This window comes from Marmota flaviventris, chromosome 1, assembly GCF_047511675.1.
Source record: "Marmota flaviventris isolate mMarFla1 chromosome 1, mMarFla1.hap1, whole genome shotgun sequence".
Classification (NCBI taxonomy): domain Eukaryota; kingdom Metazoa; phylum Chordata; class Mammalia; order Rodentia; family Sciuridae; genus Marmota; species Marmota flaviventris.
In genome coordinates, this window is record NC_092498.1 from 217,226,393 (window position 1) to 217,250,909 (window position 24,517).

The window sequence follows — 24,517 nt, forward strand, 5'->3', positions numbered from 1 at the left end:
AGGGCATGAAAGGGAGACCCAAGGTGTGCCCAAGGGCAAGAGTCTCCGCGACAGGCAGAGCCAGTGAGCAGTTGGGGGCTTCTGGGCCAAGGACAGGTATTTGGGGCCCATGGGGTAAAGCGCACACTCCCCAGGAACCCATCCTGGGGACAGGTCCCCCACAGGGACGGGTGTGAGAGACTGTTGGCCCAGTCCCCCCAGATGCCACCAGGGCCTCTGAGCTCTCGTGAACAAAGATGGGAGCAGACAAGTGGGGAGGGGCACTCCAGGACCTGCACCCACAGGTGGGCGCTGCGGAGAGGAGCCCCAGGCCAGGGAGGGGGTCCCCCGCCCGCTGCTTGACTGGCTTTAGTTGTGGCTGGAAACTTGATGGTTGTCTTTGAAAGACTTCCAAGGGGCCGAGCCATCGCAAGCAAGATGGCCTCCACAGATGCCTTGGAAAGTTCCGTGAATCTAGGTGCAGTGGCGGGCATATGCCTGTCGTCCCAGTGGCTCAGGAGGCTGAGGCAGGAGGATGCCAAGTTCAAGGCCAGGCTCAGCAACTTACTGAGACCCTGTCTCAAAATTTAAAATAGAAAGGGCTGGTGGTGGCAGTGGGAGCAGCCCCGGGCTCAAGCCCAGTCCTGGGAAATGGTTCTGTTGACGCGGCCTAAGTGTCAGGGGGCCAGAGGCTGCTGAGAAGACCTCCGAGGGCCGCTGACCTCCACTCCAAGAGCCCTGCCTTCAGAGTCTGCCCAGATGTGCCCCTTGCCAGCCCCCCTCATTCCACACTGGGAGCAGCAAAGCCACCCTGTTCTAGGGATCCCACCTCCGCATACATGTCCTGCCCACAGCAGCCAAAGGGCGCCTGGGAGCACCTGAGTCTCGTCCCTCCTGTGCCACAGCCCTCCACGCTTTCCCCAGCCTCCTCGCGCCCCACAAGGCCCGGCCCTCTGTCCCTGTGTAGTCAGCTCCCTCACTGTGACAAACACCTGAGGCCATCCACCGAGGGTTTGCTTAGTCCCAGACGCCCCTGGGCCTGGGCTGGGGGCAAACTGATGGGGGGGCGGGTTAGAGCTGAGTGCCTACCTCAGGCAGAGAGAAAAGGCAAGGTCCCACACTCCCCTCTGAGGACTTACCCCGAGTGACCTAGGGACCTCCCACTAGGCTTCACCTCCTAAAGGTCCACACCACCTCCCAGTAGCCCTGCGCTCCTCACTGCTCCTCCTCCTGGGCTCCATCCTGCCCCAGGGCCTTTGCACACATGGGTTCCCCAAAGGTCCCTACAGCTTCTCCCTCCTTACTTCCTTCAGTTCTCAGCTGAAACGTCACCTCTTCCCACCTGGTCAGCTGACTCCATGCCCCTTCACCTTCTCACGCTGCCCATGGCCCTTCACAGCTTCTGAATCTCCGTGGGCCAGTGTCTCCCTGAGGGCCAGGCTGGGCACACCCCGCAGCAGGGCTCAGAAATATGTGTGGCCTGAGTGAATGAGTCGCCAGGTGAGCAAAGGACAGGAGATTCACCTGGGGCCTGCAGCCTGCCTGCATCCTGCTTCCCCGTGGGGTGTGGACTGTGCTGGGCAGGAGGGAAGCCGTCCACACTGGGTCTCAGGATCAGGACCTACATGACGAGTCCTGAGCACCTGCCTGTGCCAGGCCTGGTCGCTGCTGGGGCCACGGAGCCGTGAGGGCTCTGCCCTTTCCTGAGCTCCAGGCCAGGGCTGGGGCCAGGAGTAACAGCAAGAAGAAGGATTGGCAGGTGAGCCTCACCCCTGGGGACCCGGGGACCCGGGGGCGCAGGAGGGGGCCACAGAGGGGAGGCTGGCAGGGCGCTGGAGTGCCCAAGTCAGCGGCAGCCACTGGCTGGCCACCTTCCCGGAGAAGCGCTTCCCTTGCCCTGGCAGCGCTGGCACCCCAGACGGTGCCCAGCAGGGGCTCCCCGAGTGCCCGGCAGAGCAGGGGTGCACTGGAAGTAGAGGGGGCCGGGGGAGGGTAGGAGAGGGGCCGGGTGCCTCCGCCTGCTCGGCAGACCCCGTCTCAGCGCCCAGAGCCAGCCTAGTCATGGCTTTGAGGGACCAGGATCTGCTGTCCCCTTGTCCCGCCTGGCTGGACGTGGAGGCTGGAAACCTGGCATCTCCCGCTCGGTTCCCTGGTCACGGCTACGTTGGGGGGTCCTGCCCACGCCAGGGACACCCCCAGAGAACCACTTTGCCTTGGGACACCTCCAGTCACCACCTCCGCTCCGCGGTCCCCCTTGAAGTGGGCCCCCAGCCTGGCCACTGGTGCGCAGGGTCCTTTGTTGGAGCCAGTCAAGTTCGAGGCTGGGTGGTCTCGGCTGGAGCCTCCAGGGCTCAGCCAGGCCACTCCCGGCCTGTCCCCAGCCCAGCCCACGTCTCACTCCAGGAGCCGGAGAGGGAGGGGGTGAGTCAGGTGGGGGCAGGCCCTGGGGGCCCGTGCAGCCAGGCAGGGGCTGCGCAAGGCTGGCCTGGCCAGGAAGCTTTCGCCCTGCGGTCCCTCACTGTGCCCTTATTTCCACAGCCGTCTTTCTAAAATCTATTGTATACTTTATGTTTTCAACAGGTAAAACCAATTTGGGCCACAGAATTCAAAGGGTGCCCAAGGGTGTTGGGGTACATCTCAGCCACCCCACCGCCCACCACCCACAGAGGCCCCCAGCGGTGTCCAGTTTCTCCTTTCAGGGAGACCAGACCCAAACACGCATGTCTGTTTATTTCTTTTCCCCAGAGACCGTATCACACTCGGGGCCTGAGGTGCTCTGTCTGCCCCTCTTAACAGCAGGGCTGGTTCCTTCCTTCTAACCAAGGGCTTCCCGCTCTTTTAGGGGCAGCATAATATTCCACCCTGTGGCACATCAGGGCAGAGTGTGCTTCCTTGTTCCAGTCTTCCGCTGCCGCCCACCAGGCATGCAAGAAGCCGCCTGGTGGGTGTCGTCGTGCCCATGGGGGACGGTGCCATGCCCTCCTGAAGAGCCTTCTTCCTTAGCAGACTTCCCTGTCTCGGAGCAGGTCTGGGTTTGCAGAGAATCCAGAGGCGCGGAGGGGTGTCCGCAGCCCCCCCTCCGGCAGCTCCCCATCCTGCCTCAGGGGGGCCATCTGCCACAGCTGAGGAGCCAGTGCCACACGTTATCATTAGCTCAAGTCCCCAGTGTGACCCCAGGGTCCCCTCGGAGGACGCGCAGAGAGTCTGCTGCCCGAAATCCCCTGGCTGGCGGCGCCGCCCCTTCTGACCGCACCGGCTGCCTCCCCGCGGGGACTCGGGGGCAGCCTCCGCTCTGCGGCCTGCGGGCTCCTTTCTGTGGTGCCAACAGCCCGTGCCATCCACCCAGAAGCACAGGTGCTGCTTCCGTGTGGGCTACCATAAACACCGCGCAGGGTTTTGTGTGACATCAATTTTCTGCTCCTGCGGGTGACCTGAGGGCCGAGCTTCCGGGTGGTGGCGGAGAGAGGGTTTGGTTTGGTAACCCGCTGCCAGGCTGCCGCTCGGAGTGGCCGCACCTTCGGCATCACCACCAGCAGTGGCCGGAGTTCCTGTAGCTCCACGTCCTCCCCAGACCTGGAGTGGGCACCGTTTTGGATTTGGGCCACTCTAACAGGTGCACAGTGGGATCTTGCCTTAATTTGCCTGATTTTTAAGTAAACATTTGTTGATCTGCGTCCTGGGTGCCAAGCACAGGTCCAGGGCCTTCTGTACCACGTGACTTCTTTGTCATCTCAGTGCCTTTTGGGCTGGAAGAGAGGCATTAGTATCCATTTTACAGATGAGACAAACAGGGCTGAGAGAGGGATATTCAGTTATCCAAGGTCACACAGCAGACAGAGGTGGAGCTAGGGCCTCTGGCTGACACGGGAACACTTCTGCCTGCTGGGTGCTGGGCCCTGTGCTGGCCACTAGGACACAGTGATGGCGGAGACAGTCCTGGTCCACTCTCCTGAGGCTCACAGTCCAGTGACCAGGCTGAGCAAGGCTGTGAAGGGGTCCCACAGCAAGAGGGGTCAGTCTGGGTGTCCACGAGACTTCCTGGGGAACGGGGGATAAAGCCTGAGTGGGAGTTTGCCCAGGGGAGGAAGAGGACGGAGGCGGCTCAGCAGAGAACGGGAGGGCCAGGGGCTCAGAGGTAGGTCCTCGCACGGTCACCAGGCCCCTCTTTGGGCTGAGCCCCGTGGCCCCTAGAAGGCTCCCGTGCACCCTAGAAGGCTCCCGTGCACCGCGCCTGTCCCACCTGCCACCTGGGGAGCTGGGCACCGCCCTGCCCCTCCCCGGACGGGGCAGCCAGGAGGGCTGGAGCAGCCCCCTGCATCTGAGGTCATCGGCTCAGGACAACCCTGTCCCAGTGGGCATGGGTCAGGTAAGGCCTCCAGAGGTGCTGTCCCCAATTGTCACTTCCAGGAGAAAGGAAATGGCAGGCTGGGGAGGGGAGGTCTGCTCTGCGCTGTGCCCCAGATTGGACCCTGCCGGCCCCTCCCGCCTCGCTGCTCTCCGCCCCCCACGCGAGGCCACCCTGCGGGGCCCCAGGTGCACAGCCCACTCTGTCCAGCGACCGCATGAACAGTGAAGAGCCAGGACGGGGCCGAAGTAGCTGCAGCCCTGGCGGGGTGGGGGAGGCCCGAGCTCGCGGCCCCTCCTGGCTGGTCCCCCCCAGTCACCCGGGGCCCACGTGCCTCCCCCACCCCCGTTTCAGCACCTGCCCTCGCGGGGACAGTCCCCACAGCCAAGGGATCCGACCTACAAACAGTCAGGGGCCAGCTCAGCTGGACTGTAAATGAAGGCTCCGTCTGTCCGCCTGCTGGGGACGCTGAGAGCCCTGCCCGGCGAGTCCCAGAGCACAGCCGCTGGTTACCACCGACCCTCAGAGGGCCCCGGGGAGCGGGACCCGGCTGACGTGTGCCCCCATTTAGCTGCTGGACCTTGGGGCTCCTGGGGAGGCCACATCCCTGCCGCTGGGTCTCACGTCTTCATGCTCGGCCACCTGTGCGCCTGGGCAGCTCCTTGGCCTTCCTGGGCCCAGGCCAGGGTCTTTCGGGTCCCTGGCAGGTCGCGAGGCCAGCAGGCGTTTCTTGGGAAGTTGGTCAGAAAAACCAGTCGCTGACATGCTGAGGGGACGGCGAGAGGGTCCCCCGCCCGCTCACCACGTGCCTGTCACCTCCCTGCGGGAGCCTGGAGGGCAGCGTCCGGGGTGGCCGTCCCAGCTCTGCCCCCTGAGCCGTGACTCGGCCAGTGGCTTTCTCTGAGCCTCGGCTCTGTCACCTGTGAAATGGGGGTGAGGGCACTGCCACAAGAGTGCGGCCCCAGGTCACTGGGCCGGTGCCTGCCGCCTCCCGAGCGCCCACGGACGAGGGCGCCCAGCCTCCCCCCTGGCCGGGGAGGGGCTGAGCGGGAACGGAGGCTAATTTTAGCCCTGATGACACCCCTGGCCGCCTGCCTTGTCCAAACATCCCCAGCCAAGCCCGAGGTTCAGAGCGGCCCCCTCCCGCCGCCCTGACTTCCAAGGGGCCTCCTCGGCCAGAGCATTCCTTGCCTGCCCGCGCCTGCCTCAGGCCTCTATCCAGGGCCCGCGGACGCCGCCCCGTGTCGCCCTGGGTGGGGACACCTCACCTGGAGGTGTCTGTGAGGCAGGCCGTGACCTGGCACGGGGTCCACAGAGCCCCCCGGGGCCTTTCTGCCGCCCAGCCCGCATCCCCGCGGCCCCGCACTGCCCTTTATGTGGCACCCACTGGGTGCCGGGACCCCTGGAGCCCAGGCCTGCGCCCCCTGGGCCTGACCCGGGCAGGCAGCGCGCAGGCGGATCGGCTGCTGGCTCCTCCTCACCGAGTGTGGCCCCCGGGTCGTCGGCCTGCGCTGCAGGAACAGAGCCCTCCGGTGGACATCCTGGTGGGGGAGACAGGCCGGGGACAATAGGCCGATACGCCTGGTTTATGAGTTGGGCAAATAATTCCAGGTGCCGTCTGTCCCTTTGTTCTTGTGTTTGTTTTGTTTGCACAGTTGGGGATGGAGCCCAGACCTTCACACATGCTAGGCAAGCGCCTGCCGCTGAGCCGCACCCGGCCCGTGCCAGTGCTAGGCAGTACTGACTGCTGGGGAGCCAGCTAAAGCCAGGGTGGGCAGAGGCATGCTGGGGGGACACCCTCTGAATTAAAATGATGCCAGAGGGGGACATTGAGGGAGCCATCTGGGCAGTGGGGGCACAAGGGCTCTAGGGAGTACATGCAAAGGTCCTGGGGCATAAACCATAGGGGCACAGGCAGAGATGCCTCGGGATCCATGATTGTGCATCTGAGGTCACTGGAGGCTTGGGAGGAACTGGAGCTGAGGATGGGCAATTTGCGGCCTGAAATTTCCACATCTGGCTCCAAGATCAAGTCCCCAGCACTCTCACCCTGCAGAACAGGGCTGCAGCTGCCTGGGAGCTGAGTGGTTGCAGGTGGGTTTCAACTGTAAATGAGGGCTTCCGGAACATTCTGAGAGCCTGGATAGGGGAAATTGCCACTCTCCAGAGAACTATAATGGGACAGAGCTGGCGGGGGCACATTCAGGACGCCCTCTGCACATGGCATCTCCAGATGCTCCCCACGGGGCCAAGCCTGGAGACCTCGTCACCAACACTCCTGGCTCTATTTTTTGTTTTTTGCTGGTGGAGTGACAGGTGTCTCAGAAGACTTGAAAACATCCCCCCAAATCACACGGAAAAAAAAGATCCTTTTTAACCTCTTTTTCCCTACAGCTATTTTCTTTCTCACAGAATCCCTTCCCTGGTTTTTCTGATCCTCCCCGTCACATGCTCCCCAAAACCTTTCCAGAAAGAGAGAAAGGCCCTTTGTCCTGCGGCTCCCTGGAATCCTCTCCCAGCACCTACACGCTATTGTTTTTTCTCACACCGTTTTGCAATGGGCTTTTTTTCCAGTCGACAAAAGATGGCCCCACAGCTTTTATTTACAGAAATTGGAAAATGAAGCGTGTCCAGCCCCCGCCTCTTCACCCACCCTCTGAAATTCAAGCCGCCTGAACCCAGCGCGGCTGGGGTGCCAGGGGCAGGCAGACCCTGACGTGCCAGGGGCCCGGGGTGAGGAAAGGCCGGGGGCGGGTGGCAGGGGATGCTAGCTTTCTGTCACCTTGGGCGTCCCTGCTCCCCTCCGCTCAGCAGCCCCCACACCACTTGAAGAGCAGGGGAGGCCAGAGAGAGCCAGGGACTCAGACCTGTGGGCTCCTGGCCCCTGCCCACAATCTGCCCTGCAGAGAGGGTAGGCAAAGACCCTCACGAAGCTGGTGTTGGTTCCATCTTGCTTGCAAGAAGCCCGGAGAAGTGCAGGGACTCGGGGGAGGTCACACAGTTGCCGGAGATCAAAGTCTGTTCCAAAGCTCTTAGGGTCCAGAGCTCTGAGGTCAGACGGGCCCTGGCTCCAGCCCACCTCCACCTCCACTCCATCCCTCCACCCAGGGCTGCAGGTGAATCAGGACTGTAAAGGAGGACTTCCGGAACATTCTGGAACATTCTGGGCCTGGGGAATTGCCGAGGGAGACAGGGCTGGGGGCGGGTGGCAGAGTTCCAGATGCTCTCTGAGCCTCTTCTCCCATCTTCCCAATAGGTCCTCAGGGAGGACCGCAAAGCCTTCAGTGGGCTGGGCGGGAGGATGGACGGGGCTCTGGGCAGGTGAGGGCCCGGGGCTGCAGTGCCTCGGCCCACAGCTGGTGGCCCCGTAAGCCAGCCTCACCGGCTGTGGCTCCCGCTACCCCACCACCCACACCACACACCTGGGGCCCCTCTCCCCTCCACCTGGCTGCGAGGGTGGGGAGGTGCCTGGAGGCCAGGCCTGGGCTTCCTCCCAGGCTGGGCAGGGCTGCACCCAGGTTGGCAGTGCATGGAGCAGGGCACCGATGCTGCCCCCCAAAGCCCCGGGGGCTCTGTGGTCACTGCCTCCACCTGGACCGGTGTCTGAGGACCCAGCATCTCCCTCTTACCCAACTTCTCTTTAACTCCCTCCATCTGGAATTTTCTGAAGCGTGGAAGACCTTGGCCACCCGCTGTGGGTCCCACAAAGGCAGGCTCCCTGCCCTGCCACCAGGGCATCCCCAGTGTGCCCCCCAGGCCTAAGCATCGTCCCCAAGCCCCACTGCCCTGCCCTGCCCCAGGTGCACAGGTGGAATACGGCCCCCAGCCGGCCGGGGTCCCCTCCCCTCCTCCTGAGCCGCCCGTCCCCCTCGGCTGGTAGCCCAAGGCCCAGGGGATGGACGTTCCAGCAGGCTGGGACTCCACTGCCCACCTCCCCAGGCCAAATGAGGCACTGGGGGTCTAAGGAGGGCAGAGACCCCAGAAAGGGGGTGCACTTGGACTTGCCTCATCCTGAAAGCCAGTCCTCGCTCGTCCTGAGTCTGAGAGAGATGTCCTGGTCCCTCCGTCTGGGCCCTGGCCCTGTCCTCTGCCAGATAAGCTTGCCTTAGAACCTTGCCCAGAAAGGCCCAGGACACCTCTCCCGACACACAGCGCGTTCAGGGGGAGCTCCAGTTCCCCGGGGGGCTTGGGTGGGGACTCCTCAGACCCCAAAGGCTGGGACCCAGTAGGCAGCGGCATTCCAAGGCCAGGCAGCCTGATCCGAATGCCACCTACACCCACCCTGCTTCCCAGCTTGTGACCAGGGCTCAGGAGAGGCAATGGCACAGGAAGGTCCCCCAGAATTGGCCCAGGACACAAGCCAGAGGAAAAAGCACGTGAGGCAGGGGCCACAGGCTGCGGGTCTGGGAGGCCGCGCCACGGGCTGGCTGTGCAGCTGGGGTTGGCTCCGGCAAGTCGGCCACCACCATGGAGGCTGTTGGTGGTTTGGGTGGGAGGACCTGAGACCCCACCTGTTTCCAGCCCTGTCCAAGGAGCGTGTGTTGTCTCAGTTGTCACCGTGGAGTGACAGGATGGCTGAGAGGGCAATATGGGCAGAATCAGAGATCCCAATGCTCCCAGAACCCAGTTACCAGCGACCCAAATCTCTGCAATTGGGGCTCTGCTGGGTGTGGAGCCCAGCCTGGGTTGGGGGCTCAGATTGGGTGGGTGCTTAGTTGGGGCTCAGGGCTCCTCCCAGGATCAAGGCAGGGCTGGCTGTGGCAGCCAACCTGGGAGCACGATCCCTGTGCAGCAGGTCCTCAGCCTCCGTGCCCCGCGGGGCTGAGCCGCGGGAGGCTGGGCAGGGTTAGGGGCTGGAACACGGAAAATCGCTGTCAGACCCCAGGCCTGGCTGCTCCTGCCCCAGCCCACGCCTACCCGGGGCCTGGCGACGGATGGATGGATGTTGCTCCAGGGGACTCCAGGGGCTCGGGGTCCTGAGCGCAGGTGTGGGGACCCCCCAAGACCGCACCATCTGGCCGCAGGACAGAGAGCGGATCTGAACCGCAGCGCAGGAGGCAGGCACGGGGGAGGCGGGCCCTCGGCTCCCGTCCGGGCCTGCCCCGGGCTCCCAGGCAGAGACCTGCCGGCACCCTCCTGGCCTGGCCCAGGACAGGTGGAGCTCCCCGTGGCGCCTCGGCGGTGTCTGGAGGTGGCGCTGAGCACAGGGGAGGGCCACGCTGCCCGGACCCCGCTCGGTGGGGAGCTCATTCCTGCCGACAGCTGCCATGGAGCCCGCAGGAGCCCCGCAACGCTCAGAGTGGGGAGTGGGAGTTCCGCACGAGCAGACCCTCGCCCCGCGTTCAGGTGCCAAAGGCAGCGCCTTGGCTGTTAGAAACACGGAGGCCGCAGACTCCCAACCGGCGCTGGGCAGCCGGTGGGCAGCCGGTGGCCAGCCGTCCACTCCCCAGGGCGGGCGGCGAACCTGCGGCCACAGTGCGCCTGCTCAGAGCCCAGCCCGGCGCCGCCCCTTCCCTGATTGGAGGAGCTCGGGCCACCGGCTATGCGATTGGCTAATCTTAAGATTGGGGCGGGGCAGGGCCTGTAGCTCAGGGGCAGACACGTGCCTAGCGGAGCCGTGCGAGGCGCTGGCTGGGTCCTTCCCATCACAGACATCATCATCATCATCATCATCATCATCATCATCAAAAGTTAAAGAAATAAAATAAAGGCACGCTGTCCTTCTACAACTACAAAAAAAGTTTTAAAGTGGGCGGGCAAAGGGAAGGGCTGTGGGGAGCCATTCTCACACGTGATTGGGCACCTCCGGGATTGGGTGTGAGGCGCTCTGGCCAAACTGTGTCCGAGCTTTCCCCACCCTCTCCAGGTGCCAGAGCCTGTCCCTGCTGGGGTGTGACTGACCACTGGCCCTGAGGCCAATCACTGACCCTGACCTTGGAATGCTGCCCCCCTCGACCTTCATTGGATGGAATTTTCCCCTGAATTTCTTGTTCCCCAATAAAAGGCCACTCCCTGGCGTGCTCTCCCTCTCTCCTGCTAGCCCTGAGTAAGCCTTGCTGCCCCACCGGGTGGTTGGAGGTGAGAGCCATCTCGGACCTGGTCATAGAAAAAGGTAACTGAGTCTGTGTGTTTTATTTTGATCTCACTAGTTAACTTTTATGCCACGAACCTCTTTAATGAAACCAGTGTGCTGGTCGCCTGGTGGAAAGGGCTATAGCTAAAACGGCTAGGATGGGATCCAATCCAGGCTGGACACTGGATTTGGAAGCCGGACACCGATTTTCTGTTTTTCCAAACCCTCCCTTCTTCCTCTTATGCTTTAATTCCATTTTATCGTGCCCTTTGGGGTTGCCATCCTTCCTGGATATTCGAACTTTCTGAGGTGGAAATCTCCCGTGGTAATGGGTTCTTCCCTTTAGCACTTGGATGGCCACCCTGTGGTCAGGAGCACTGGGTCAGGTCCTTTCCCCTCAGTGAAGCTGCCTCCTCTCTAGGACTTGGTGAAAACCACGTGCTGGGCTGGGAGTGGAGAAGGGCAGAGTGCAGAGGAGGAGTCCAGCTCACAGGAATCACAGGGGTGGGGTGGGGGTGCAGGGGGTCTCGAGTTCCCTCAGAACAGACCTGTTACTGACGGCTCTGGGCGAGGCTTATCAGGAACCCCTGTGAAACCCCTTCCCTTGTGACCACCCCATTTTGCTTACTTTGGGGAGGACTGTCACAAACGTACATCTCTAGTTACTCTAAAGGACTATTGTGGGGGCTGGGGCTGGGCTCAGCAGTAGCACACTGCCTGGCCTGTGTGAGGCACTGGGTTCGAGTCTCAGCACCGCATATAAACAAATAAAAGTCTATCAACAACCAATTTTTTTTTAAGGACCCTTGTCTTTTCTTTTAAATGCCCAGGTATGGCTGTACTTTGGTTATGCCCTCCTCCTGCCAGGTGTCCGAGACCAAGTGGGTCCAACTTGATCTTTTTTCTAGCTGTTGTTAAGAGTCAGCTGAGCCGCCTCAGAGATCACACTTGGAAATGAGTGAGAAGCCCCTTGGCTCCCTTAGCTTTCCTCTACCAGTTGTGCCACCTGCCTGGATGGGTCAAGGTCTTGCTGACCACACGTGGCTTCCCTTGGAAGCATCAGGGACATTTCCCTCTCCAGTGACCTTCCTCTCTGCAGAATGTGCACTGATTGCCTTCCTGTTTTCCAGGGTCCTTTCAATCCTCCTAATCGGAAGGTCAGGTGGCTCACCAGAGATGTAGGGCCTTTAGAGGGGTCCTGTCCTTCCTTGGGTCCTGGCTGACCTTAGAGGACAAGGGCCAAAATACTAGCTACTCTTTCCTTGGCCCTTTTACTTCCTTGTCTTTGGTTTCCAAGTTTTTGTTTTAAACATCCAGCAAGCCAGTTAAACCAGTCACTTTAGGGCTATAATTTTATAGTTACCCTCCCATTTAACTGGGGTTAATATTAGTACTGGAAGTCAGCCTTACATCCTGTTCTGTTCTGCAGGTGAAGATTACTATCTCAAGTTAACTGTTGCTCTGGGATAAAGGGCAAAACTTATAAAGGTCTACAAGGAAGATACAAAAGGAAATCAACAAAACCAAAAACATTCTATCTGCATAATAGCTTTGAACCAAAAAACATAATCTATAATAACACTAATATATCTTTGGTATCTATTTTGTCTCCACAAAGATTCAGAAATTTATCAACTCTATCACATATGAGAGCCTTTATAAACTTGACTTTCTTTTAAAACTCTCTTACAATCATATAGACCTTTTATAATTCTTCCAAACCTTTACTTAGTTTTGTATTATATCTCTTCATTACTTTGAGATGACAGTCATCTTTACAACAACAACAACAACAACAACAACAAATCTATCGTTCGTTTTTGTTTTGTGCTGGGGATTGAACCCAGGGTCTTGTGCATGTAAGGCAAGCACTCTACCAACTGAGCTATATCCCCAGCCCTGGTAACAAACCTATCTTTTTCCAGGCCTGTAATCCCAGCAGCTTGGGAGGCTGAGGCAGGAGAATCACGAGTTTAAACCCAGCCTCAGCAAAAGCAAGGCACTAAGCAACTCAGTGAGACCCTGTCTCTAAATAAAATACAAAATAGGGCTGGGGATGTGGCTCAGTGGTCGAGTGCCCCTGGGTTCAATCCCCAGTACCAAAAATTAAAAAAATAATAATAATAATTAAGTCTCTTTCAAATATAACTTAAAATGAGCTAAGTTCAGCCTACTTCGGAGCCATCCTGACATGGAGTGGTTGAGAGGCAGGCTTTCCTCAGGCCAGCTCCTGTTAAACAACCCAACACGCGCTGTATCTGAAGCACGAATCAACAACACATGAGAGCTCCTAACTTCTTCTTATGGAAAAAGTGGGGAAATGCTTCCATTACAATGTCAACCTTTAAACAAATCTCCTTATGATCTCCTTATGATCCTTAAAATTACACCTAGATTTCCACCCCAGTGTATAAAGTAACCCCAAATTATGTAGATATCTTATGGATAACAGGTTACCTTTATCCACTTACAGAACTGCAAATGATCTAAATAAGTCCCCTCCTAAAATTTGCTCTCTCTCTATAAATCTGAAGAGGAGATTATCACGACAGATCACTTTAGGGAACACCCTCTGGGTAAAGTGCACCCCTGGGCACAGGTGGGTAGGTGGACACTAGGCATCGATCTACACAGATGTATGTATCTCCACATATATTTGGGGTGTCTGTCAAAGTTGACTCATTGCATGTTCTTTTTAAAAATTTGTACAGAAGAGAATGGACCCCCATTAATGTCTTAAGGGGGAATATATAAATATATAACATCCATATATATATATATATATTCTCTCCCTGGGGCAAGTTTCCTCCTCCTTAAACACAGTCTTGATTGGACCCAAGTGGAGGCTGCAGGAAAACTCAGACTCAAGGACCAACAGGGTCCAGCCAACTGGAGAACCCTGGGCCTGGCCCTGGTGCCCTCCCAAAGCCTGCAGGACCCAGGTCGCAGCCACAGCCCGACGTGTTGTAAATCCCAGGTGAGACAGAGCCTGTCACAGACGATCGCAATCGCAGCACGACCCAGAGGAGGAGAGGGCCGGAGCCGCCGGGAACCCCAGGAACACAGTGTGCAGCCATGGGGGGCACCAAAGTCAAGGTACGGGGGCCACTCATTCTCGGTGGGGGCCGGTCACTCCACTTCACCGCTGTTTACTTTCCCTGCTTAGGACTCTTCGAAGGGAAAGAAGACTTGTCCATCGGGGATCTTGGCACTGCTCCTCCTGTCGCTGGGCCTAGATCAGGTTCTCGGGCCTGGGTCCCTGCACGGGGTTACTTGGCTGCTGAGGTTGTCACTTAAGCTCTCGCCCCATGCTGTTGGTCCCCTTCCTTTCCCCCCCCTTCTTTCTTCTTTGAGCCCCACCCCAGCCCCATTTTGTATTTATTTAGAGACAGGGTCTCACCGGTTGCTGGGCACCTGGCTCTTGCTGAGGCTGGCTTTGAGCTCGCGTCCTCCTGCCTCAGCCTCCTGAGCCGCTAGAATTACAGACCCCACTTTGATTTGGGGTCTCTTGCCAGCCTCGGGGATCGCAGTTTCCTCTCCTCCCCCTCCCCCCACTTCAAGGCCACCGCAACAAGGCAACAGGCTGCATCTCTTTTTTTTTTTTTTGAGAGAGAGAGAGAATTTTTTAATATTTATTTTTTAGTTTTCGGTGGACACAACATCTTTATTTTATTTTTTTATGTGGTGCTGAGGATCCACCGGGCAAGCGCACTACCCTTGAGCCACCTCCCCAGCCCAGGTTGCATCTCTTCTAAGAAAGGAGGTTCCCACAACGCCCAGGTGAGGTATGGAGCCCGTGCTGAAGGCCAGAATCCTTAGTACTGAGGGGCAGCAATAAATCAGACGCCTTGGAAACCGGAGACAAAGAAAACTTCACCTCTGCCAGAGGCACCCGCAGAACCTGGCTAGCAGGTGCACCCAGGTGGCAGAGCCTCGGCTCTCAAGGAACCAGTGCTCCCCTTGTCCTGACTGGGGGAGCTCGGGGCAGGCAAAGGGGGGCTACAGTCGGATCTTACATCCCAATTAAGGCTAAGGACTATATTCTGGAAACGGACCACAAACTTTATTATTCACACCACCTGACACACTTGCAGACACACTGCTGAGGTTCTGGCTCTCGCCCCACGCTGTGGGTCCCCCCTTCTCCTCCCCCTCCCCCTCCCCCTCCCCCCTTCTCCTCCCCCTCCCCTCCCCCCTCTCCCCCTCCCCCTCCCCCTTCTCCTCCCCCCCCTTCTTTCTTTGAGCTACATCCCCAGCCCCATTTTCTATTTTCTTTAGAGACAGGGTCTCACTGATTTGCCAGAAAGTCTTGGGTCACCAGAGTGACCTAAGCAGAGCCCATGGCCCTCACTCAAGACCTACTTTCAGATTTTTGAATCCTAGAGATATGATCCAAATTCCTCATTTTCTGTGTGTCCCAGGACAGCAGCCCAGCAGGGGAAGTGACACCGTGTGTCCTGGGCTCTGATGGGGACGCGCAGGCAGCCCCGGGAGCCGGAAGAGGAGTCGGATGCAGCCTAGAGCACAGCAGAGGTTCCCTGGAGGAGCGTCTGGGCGCCACCCTGGAGGGGACTGGGACTGGAGCCGGAGGCAGGAGTGGGAGGACGGTGGGAGGTCGGCGGTGCCTGCAGAGACCGCTGGGTGGATCTGGCTGGCCTGGGAACGTGGAGCAGGGCCGTCTCCTGGCCGGGTTCCACAGGAGCAGGTGGCTGCGAAGGGAGCCTGCGAGCCTGTCCCTCGGACTTGGCCAGGGGCCCAGGACACAGTGGCAGTTGGTCGGACAGCTCATGAGTTATGTTTCAGGAGGTCAGCCCTGACGCGGTCAGCCAGGGGAGCGCGGATCAGACGGGCCCGCCTCTTCTGCAAATACCCGGCCTCGGACTCGCACCCTCCAGAGCGGCCGTTCCTCCTGAGCACTCTGGCCTGGAGGAGGCTGGAAGGAGGCCGTGGGACCGGGCAGCAGCACCCCAAGATGGCTTCTGGAGCAGGGAAGGGGAGCTATCTCCCGGCTGGATCGAGGACTGCATAGACTCTGTCCCCACGATGACCTTAACAGGGCTTAGGGCCACCCTCTCTCAAAACCAGACTTCCAGAACATTCTCTCCCCCACGCCAGGAAGCTGAGGTAGCTCTCCCGTGCTTCTGCAGGGATCTGGATGGGTTCTGAGACCTGGGCCTGGCCACTGCCCTGGTACAGACGGACACCGGACACCGGTGCTTTCCAGGACACCTTCCCGAGAGCCCCCTCGGGGTCTCCTGCCGAGAGCATGGCACAGCCGAGTCGGCAGGCGAACCCCTCCCTCTGTGCCTTGCCCCGCACGGCTCCCGGTCATCTCTGCGCTGACAAACTCTCCCTCGTTGAACCCTGGACGTGGCTCCGTGCCGTGTGGCCTCTGCTCCAGTGTCCCTGGACTTGTGCTGATGTGGAGGATGAGGGGACAGGGTCTGGCCAGGTGGAGGTGGGGGGCCCTGCTGCGCTGTCCCTGCCCCCCAGCCTCCCGAGGAGCCCCTGCGGCTCCACGAGGAAGCCCTTTGAGAGACGCCGGTGATTTTGCTCAATCCGGTCACTTTATGGATCACTTAGTCTTGTGCCCAAACCACACGGCGTCACCTGAGGGCAGGGCCAAGCGTGCGTCTGCCCCCTGCCACCCCTGGGCAGCCCAGCAGCGGATTGGAGAAGCCTCTCTGGTTGACACCGGAGCTGGGTCACCTGATGACAGGTGTGGGGACTGGACTGTCAGCCAGGGTGGCTCTGATGCACTTCCTTCTTCCTCTGCCTAGTTTTGATTCATCAGTGCCCTGAGAAGCAGCTGACCCTTGGCCTCCGGGAGCCCGTCCATGTCCTCAGGTAAGGAAGCTCACCGCCAGGCACCGCAGTCCCCTGGGAGCCTGGACCTGGCCCCTCTCCGGCACCTGGCAGCTGGGCTCCCCGGGAATCGGCAGGGGAGGGTCCTGCAGTGGGGGGATACCTGAAGTCACAGCCCCTGGTTTCTCTGGGGACCTGGGGACCCAGGTGGAGTAGGGTATGGGGGCAGTTTCTGCCGGGTTTTCCTTTGGGTAATGTTCTGAGTTCAAAACCCGACCACCCTCGACCTCGGTCACCTCTTGGGCCTCCTCCCTCTTCCCTGAGATGCTCTCTGCCCTATAGGAGGGAGCCTGGGGGGCGGCTCATCTTGATCTTGGATCTGCTTTTTCTGACTTTTCTGGCATCCCGGCAAAGTGGTATCTTCCAATCTCTTTCAAGGAAAAATATCTTGGTGTGAACTTGGGTGGGACTCAGCCCTGGCCTCCTATTTACGGCCTCCCCCAATCTGCCTTCCTCAAGGTCACTGCCAAAGACTTTTTGGTGCCTTAGGAGGGGCCACCAAGATCCAGGCCCATGTGACCATTTCAGTGGCGATTTATTAGCCTTACACACACAGCCCGAGCACACAGAGCTGGAACCCAGGCAAGAGGCCACCTGCCTGCTGCCCAGGGCTGGGGCTGTCCCCTTCCAGAATGTACCCAGGAGCGTGAACCAGGCAGCCCACTTCCTCTTCCCCCAAAGTCGCCTCTCAGGTGACCCAGTCTGCAGGTCAGGTGGGACCAGCCCCACCCCCCGTGGGAAAGCAGGAACCGCGCAGCTTCGAGGCTGCTCTGGGCCGTGGAGCCCCCACTGACAGTGCCGACCAGGCCAGGTCGCTGCCACTGCCCCAGGGGAACAGAGGTTCAGCATGAGGAGGGGACAGCGCTCAGTGGCTCCGTGGTGGAGCCAGGCCCTGGGTCCCACCTCCAGTGCAGAAAATAAAAGGTGGGGGGACAAAGAGAAAGTCAGGCCGTGGCCACACCGGTTGTCCCAGGATGCTGAGGCAGCTCGGCCCAGGGACCTGCAGGGAAAGTAGAGAGGAAAGGCGGCAGGGCGCGGGGCTCTCCGTCCGCAGGCTGGGGGCCGCCGCTCAGCGCCCGACGGGAGCAGGACACCAGGGGAGGAGGGTGGCGAGGCCAGCTCTGGGCACCACAGCAGAGACCCCACAGCAGCCCGAGGGCGCAGCCAGGCCCCTCCTGCCTCTCCGTGGGGAGGAGCACCGTCAGGCCCAGGCCAGCGTCCATCCTGGGCTGTCCGCGGGTCTCACCCAAGCCCTGGGTCACAATCCAAGGCCCCCAGGCAGTTAGCGAGACCCGTCTCCAAGTACAACCTCCGGCCGCCTCCTGTTCCCAGTCCCTCCACGGGCAGTGAGCGCCGCACCTGCACCTCCTCCCTCTCCCGGCTGCCCAACCTGCCTTGCAAGGGTGGACCGCATGGTGCCTGTCCTTCACCGCCAGGGACACGTGGGTGCTGCCCACCCGTCTCTTGTGAACAAGACCTGTTCCAGTCCTGCTTGCTCTCTTGCTCCTCCCCCTCCCTCCTCCTTCCCTCCTCCCTGCCCCCTCCCTCCTTCCCTCCCTCCTCCCTCCCCCTCCCTCCCTCCTCCCCCCTCCCTCCCTCCCTCCTCCTTCCCCCTCCCCCTCCCTCCCTCCCTCCCCCTCCCTTCTCCTTCCCCCTCCCCCTCCCCCTCCCTCCTCCTTCCCCTCCCCCTCCCCTCCCTCCTCCTTCCCCCTCCCTCCCTCCCCCTCCCCCTCCCTCCCTCCTCCTTCCCCCTCCCTCCCCTTCCTCCTCCCTCCCCCTCCCTCCCTCCTCCTTCCCCCCTCCCCCTCCCTCCCTCCTCCTTCCCCCTCCCCTTCCCTCCTCCTTCCCTCCCTCCCCCTCCCTCCTCCTTCCCCCTCTCTCCCCCTCCCTCCTCCCTCCCTCTCCCCCTCCCCCCTCCCTCCCTCCCTCCTCCCTTTCCCTGGTGCTGCGGGTGGACTAGGGCCTCACACATGCACCCCTGAGCAGCACCCCAGCCCTTTTTATTTTGAGACAGGCTCCCACTGAGCTGCCCAGGTGGACCTTGAACTAACTTGCCCTCCTCCTGCCTCACCCTCCTGAGTCACTGGGACAACTAGATGGCCCGCACCTGGTTTATGGTGAGGCTTTTAAGGAACTACCAAGTTGTTTTACCCCACCAATGTAATTCAAAGTGTCCAGTAGCCATATTAAAAGAATGAAAAGATCCTGGCAACCCAACCGACATCTCCTTCCAGCCTCCTTCCCCCTCCACCCAGGCAGGGTCCACCGGGAGCCCCTGTGTCTCACCAACCCTGGTGGATTTCGCACCTCATTCTAATGCTAATGTTTCAGTGACTAGTGTGGAATAGGTTCTGTCCAAAGTAATGAAGTTCTGTTGAATGGGGGGAATTTTTATTTGAAAAAAAAAATTAAATTTGAAAGTTTTTGGACTCCGTGGCACACACCTGTCATCCCAGCAGCTCTGGAGGCTGAGGCAGGAGGGTCCCAAGTTTGAGGCCAGCCTCAGCAAAATAAAACATATTAAATAAAAAGGACAGAGATTTAACCGAGTAGTAGAGTGTCCTGGGTTCAATATATATGTGGGGACCAACGCCCTGTCTGGGAACTCTTGTATCAGGTGGAGAATTTTAACCATGCAGGGCATGAAGCCTAAGTTCTAGGTTCCTAAAAAAAGATTTGCTTCCAGCCAGGTCCAGTGGGCACACCTGTCCTCCCAGAGGCTTGAGAGGCAGAGGCAGGAGAATGGCAAGTTCAAGGCCCACCTGGGCAACTTAAATAAAAAGGGCTGGGGATGTGGCTCCGTCGTAGAGCACCCCTGGGTTCAATCTCTATGACCACACCCACAAAAACTGCTTCCTTGTCTGATAGTTTGGGTCACTGTTTCTTAAGCAGGTTCCCATGCTTTTGGAGGGTCAGCCTCCACAAACCCTGTCTCCATTGTGTGCCTGTGTCTATGCCTGTGTGGTGCTGTTGATCATTTTCACAGCTGCATAGTATTCCTTATAGGGAAGGACCCTAGTTTAACCAGTTCCCCCTCATGGGCTCGTAGCCTTTTTCTGTATGCCCCGTGCACGTGTGTGGCATCTAGATGTTTCCCATGGCAGTGCAGTTCAAGTTGTGAACAGTTATTGCTGGTTTCCATTTCTTAGATACTAAAGGGCAATGAACCAAGCCCCAAGAAACACACAGGAAGCCATGTATGCAGTTAATATTTTTAGTGTAGACAGACACCATATCTTTATTTTTATTTATTTTTTTCATGTGGTGCTGAGGATCGAACCCAGGATCTCCCATGTGCCAGGCAAGTGCTCTACCCCCGGGCTCCAACCCCAACCCATGCAGTTGATATTTTTCTAGTACCATATTTAAACACAATATTTTTGGTGCTGGGGATTGAACCCAAGGGTGTTCTACCACTGAGCTACATCCCCCGTTTGCAGAGAGTCTCACTAAGTTGCTGAGGGTGACCTTGAACTTGACATCCTCCTCCTTCAGCCTCCTGAGTTGCTGAGATTATAGGCATGCATCAACATACCGAGCTGCCATTTTTTTAAAAAATCAAAAAGACATAGTGAAAATAATTTTAATAATATACTCTTCTAGGCACAGAGACACACAGGTACTTGGGAGGCTGAGGAAGGAGGATTGCTTGAGACTAGGAGTTTGAAGCCAGCTTGGGCATATCACGCTAAGTCTGGGAGCTGGCGTGCGACTCACACTCAGGACACACTCGCGAGGCTCAGCTTTCCCCTGGATGTGCATAGAGGCCGCGGAGGGCACTCAGGTTCTGCACACCCCCGGGGCTCCAGGGCAGTCTCCCTCCCTGTGAATCGCGAATGCTGAGGGCCGATTTTGGTTTTTATTTTAATTTTGAAATAGCTTTTGTTGTCCAGGAGAGAATGCCGGGCTTAAAATTTAACATTGAACGTTGCTTGGACACAGTGTCGAGGGGCTCCTCAGTCCCCCGCTGGACGGTGCATGCGCAGGTCTCCACCTGCGGAGAGTCCTGGGGCACCCGTGGCTCTGGTCCGGCTCGGGGGCAGGGCAGGGGAGAAGCCAGTGGCCTGGAGGGCAGAGCCGGTCTGGATCCCCCGGCTCTGCCTGGTGGACTGGGAAGGCCCATGGTGTCGCTCTGGACTTCAAGTGGACGGCTCCAGGGCCACTAGGGGCAAAGAGGGGCAAGGCTGGGGTCTTGGTTTCCGCCTCAGAGATTGGAGTCTTGGGTCTGGGAGCACTTGGAGGGGACAGGAGCACCTGGCCACCATACACCCGTGTTGAGGTTCATCTGCCCGTGGCTGTCCTCACTGCCCGTGCCGTTGTGGTTTGGGTCATACTGTCCCCTAGTGGCCCTGGGTACCAGACACTGCCCAGGGCGCCCTCCTTGAGGAGAAGGGCCCCTGCCCAGGTCCCTCCAGCAGCTGCACTCTGCCGTTTACAGGGGCACCAGGACATTATCCCTGCCCAGCTGTACACCCCAGCCTCCGCCCGCCCACCCCTCGAAGGTGGGTTTCCTCCTCCTCCTTCAGGACCTCATCTCCAGACCCTGTGCCCATGCTCTGGGCCCCGCAGCCCTCCCCTGGCACTCCGGCCCCACAGCGCCAATCGCCAACTGGCTGTCTCCAGAACAAGGCCCACCCACAGCTCCTGTCTGACCCCCAGCCGCTCCTTTCCTGGACCCCACGACTGGGAGCCTGCGCTGCCCGCCTGCTCGGCCCCGCCTCCCTGGGGCCCGAGGCCTGCTCACTTTCCTCCTCCCACCGTGGGGAGGGGCTGAGGGCCACATCTGGGCCCCGGGATCACCCTGCATGGCCTCACAGGGCAGAGTGGCGAGCTGGCTGAATCAAGCTGGGGTGGGCAGTGTGGTTCAGTGCAGAGCGCTGGCCCAGCACCAGTCAAGTTCAGACGGGCACTTCCTCACCTTACCAGGAGTTGCTGGGCTCCCTCTCACCTCCAGGATCCACTGGGCCATTTCCTCAGCCAGCAGTGCCCTTGCCCCCGGCTCTTCCTGGTGAGCTCTCGCATGACCTTCCAAACCTCCTTCACTCCGCCCTGGGTTCCAGGAGTACCTGGACACATTTATAATGGACACTCTTCTCTCCAGACTGGAGAAAAGTCTGGGAAAGAGTAGGCTCAGGGTGGGACCTGAGCTTCCCTGGGACCCCTGCCTAAGTATGGAGTCCCCTTGCCCTGTGGCTAGAAAGAAGTGGACACGGGGCCAGGTCTCCTGGTCTGAATCCAGCTTCACTTCGCTGTTTTGTCATCTGTGAAACAGGCACCGTGGCAGGCTCCATGGGGACCACCACCGTTATCTCTGGCAATCCTGTGTGCCCCTCCGCGGGGTCCCTGTCCTCAATGCCTCTGTCTCCCCTCTTCCCCGCAGCCTCTCCACCATGGATGTGCTCCACCAGGCCAAGCTGTCCTGTCCCTGGCGCCACTACCTCTGGTGGCTGCTACTGCAGCTGCTGGTGGCTCTGAGTTTCTACTCCTACCTGCGGGTGTCACAGGACAATCCCACTGGACCTCCTAGGGCAGAGGTCCCCTGCAGGGAACCTGTCCCCCCCACTGCCAACAGGTCAGCAGGGCTGGCCACCTGGAGTCCCCCTGCCGGCAGGTCCCTCCTGATCCTCTTGTGGACGTGGCCCTTCCACACCCCTGTGGCTCTGTCCCGCTGCTCGGAGCTGCGGCCTAGTGAGGCCGACTGCCAGCTGACCACGAACCGCAGCCAGTACCCCTGGGCAGATGCTGTCATCGTGCACCACCGGGAGATCAGCGACTCGCCCAGGAGGCAGCTGCCGCCGTCCCCGCGGCCGCCCGGGCAGCGCTGGATGTGGTTCAGCATGGAGTCGCCCAGCCACTGTCGCCAGCTGCAGGCCCTGGACGGGCTCTTCAACCTCACCATGTCCTACCGCAGCGACTCGGACGTCTTCACGCCCTACGGCTGGCTCGAGCCCTGGCCGGGCCCGCCCGAGCCCGCGGGCCTCAACCTCTCGGCCAAGACCGAGCTGGTGGCCTGGGTGGTGTCCAACTGGAGAGAGGACTCGGCCAGGGTGCGCTACTACCGGCAGCTGAGCGCGCACCTCCCGGTGCACGTGTTCGGGCGGTCGCACCAGCAGCTGCCCCACCAGGCCATGGCGGGGCGCCTGGCGCAGTACAAGTTCTACCTGGCCTTCGAGAACTCGCAGCACCGCGACTACATCACCGAGAAGCTGTGGAACAACGCCCTGCGCGCCTGGGCCGTGCCGGTGGTGCTGGGCCCCAGCCGGCAGAACTACGAGCGCTTCCTGCCGCCCGACGCCTTCATCCACGTGGAGGACTTCCCCAGCCCCCAGGCCCTGGCGCGGCACCTGCTCGAGCTGGACCGCGACCCCGCGCGCTACCTGGGCTACTTCCGCTGGCGGGAGACCCTGCGGCCCGTGTCGGGCAGCTGGGCGCTGTCTTTCTGCAAAGCCTGCTGGCGGCTGCAGCAGGGCTCCAGGTACCAGACGGTGCCCAGCATCGCCTCTTGGTTCACGTGACTGGCCGGCTGGGCCTCCTGCCCCGGCGCCGGCTGGGACCTGGGTCTCTGGAGGCCTCCTACCTGGAACCAGGCCTGCTGGACCTCTCTGCTGGCCTGGCTGGGCTCCAGGGGCCTCCCCTGCTGGGGACTTTGCTTGCCCCTGCTAGCAGCCCGGCCTGGTGGTGACCTGGGCTGCCCAGGACCTTGCCCTCCAAAAAAAAAAAACTTGGCCCCTGGGGACCGGGCTCCCTGGGGGTCCTGTCCTCTGGTGACTGGCCTGTGGGCTTGTGACATTACTGTCTGTGGGGTATTCAGATCTTGTCACCATTTCCAGATAGTGATGCTTCAAGAAAGCAGACGTGTCCCCTCCTTGTTCTAGAATAGCGGCTCAGTCCAGGATGGTTCTGTCCCCACTAGGTGACACTTGTCAATGTCCAGAGATATTTTTGGTTGTCACATCTAGGGGCGGAGAGACTGTCCCTAGGCCAGAAGTACTCTAATCGCCCTGCAGTCCCAGGAAGGCTCCACACCCAGGGGGCTCCAACCCCAGACTAGGGGTGGGAGAAGCTGCTCTCAACCTCTCCATGGCCCCAAGTCTAGCCCAGGGCGGGGGCTTCCTGGGGGGGCTCTGGCAGGGTGAGGAGGCCACAGGGCAGAGGGGTGGAGGGCCAGGCGGGGCTGGGGTGCCATCACAGAGGTCAGGTCCCAGGAAGGCTGCATGTGTGTCCCAGATCTCCATTCTGTCAGGTGTTGACGGTGCGCCTGGCTGTGACACTGACTCAGTATGATGTCAGTGTACGTGTCCCAACCATGTGACTGTGGGTGATTCTGTGTGCCACGGTGGTCTTCTGAGTAGGGGACTGAATGGGCAGGCCTGGGAGTGTCTCTGAGTGTACCAGGAGGGTCCCCTGCTCTGTGTGTGGACGTCACTGGGGCAAGGCTGTGCACCCGGGTGGGATCAAGGGGCTAGGGGTGTGGAGGGCCTTTGGGTGACCCTGAGTGCCTTCGTGGAGAGGCTGACCTGGAGGTGTGCCTCCCTGAGCAGAGCCTTCTGGGGGAAATGTGATCCGTGTGTGATCCTGTCTGCAGTCCCTGGGTGGCGGTGGTCTGGTCGCTGCTGCCTGAGTGTGCGTGTGCGCGTGGCGGGCTCTCTGAGAGCCCCAGCCCAGGCCTGCGGGCAGCTCTGTTTAGTTTCCAGTTCCCGGGTGGGTGGCACCAGAGACCTGCGGTGGGAGGCTGGGTGCCTGTGGCCGGGCAGGGTGCGGGTGTGCCTGCACACACGTATGCACACCAAGGCAGGCAGCCTCAGGGACCCGGCCTGGGCCTCAGAGCCCATCCTCCCCCTTGCCCAGGGCCAACAGCTTCTCTCTCTGAGTCTCAGGTCTTTGGGGCAGCCAGGAGGAAACTGAGGCCCTGTGCAAGCACCACGTGGGTTTCTGCAGCATCTGGGGACTCCAGCCTCTCTGCCCCGGCTGGGCTGAGTCAGCTGGAATAGAGCAGGAATCCACCACCCCAAACCTCAGTCAGAAGACTGTGGGGGCGGGTGGGGACCCCAGCCAGCCATGGCTCTGAAACGGCCTTCCAAGCAGACCACCCACAGGTTGGGGCCTGGCTGCCAACCCCTGCTCTGAGGGTTCCTGGAAGTCCTCTTGGTAGCTACCTTGAGTATCTTCCTTCAGCTGCAGCTGGGGGGCATGGAGAGTGAAGAGCTGGGCGGCTCTCCCTGGATGCAGCCTCTGATGGTGTCCTCTAGCCTTGT

At 60.1% G+C, this 24,517-nt stretch overlaps 1 protein-coding gene across 1 annotated transcript; it reads left to right on the forward strand.

The window, feature by feature from the left end:
• Window positions 1-4,336: 4,336 nt before the first annotated feature.
• Window positions 4,337-22,777, forward strand: LOC114105784 (3-galactosyl-N-acetylglucosaminide 4-alpha-L-fucosyltransferase FUT3-like). The gene is made up of 5 exons (XM_027952349.2): window positions 4,337-4,345; window positions 5,668-5,868; window positions 7,581-7,645; window positions 21,643-21,834; window positions 21,874-22,777. Exons 1-5 carry the CDS (start codon window positions 4,337-4,339, stop codon window positions 22,775-22,777), a joined length of 1,371 nt encoding a protein of 456 aa, XP_027808150.2.
• The last annotated feature ends 1,740 nt before the right edge of the window (window positions 22,778-24,517 follow it).

What these genes read in the sequence shown, in the direction of transcription:
- LOC114105784 (XM_027952349.2), top strand. An exon ending in GCCCTCCGGTGGACATCCTG is followed by an intron (nt 5,869 to 7,580) that starts GTGGGGGAGACA and finishes TCTTCCCAATAG; the next exon opens with GTCCTCAGGGAGGACCGCAA. An exon ending in GTCCCCCCCACTGCCAACAG is followed by an intron (nt 21,835 to 21,873) that starts GTCAGCAGGGCT and finishes CCCTGCCGGCAG; the next exon opens with GTCCCTCCTGATCCTCTTGT.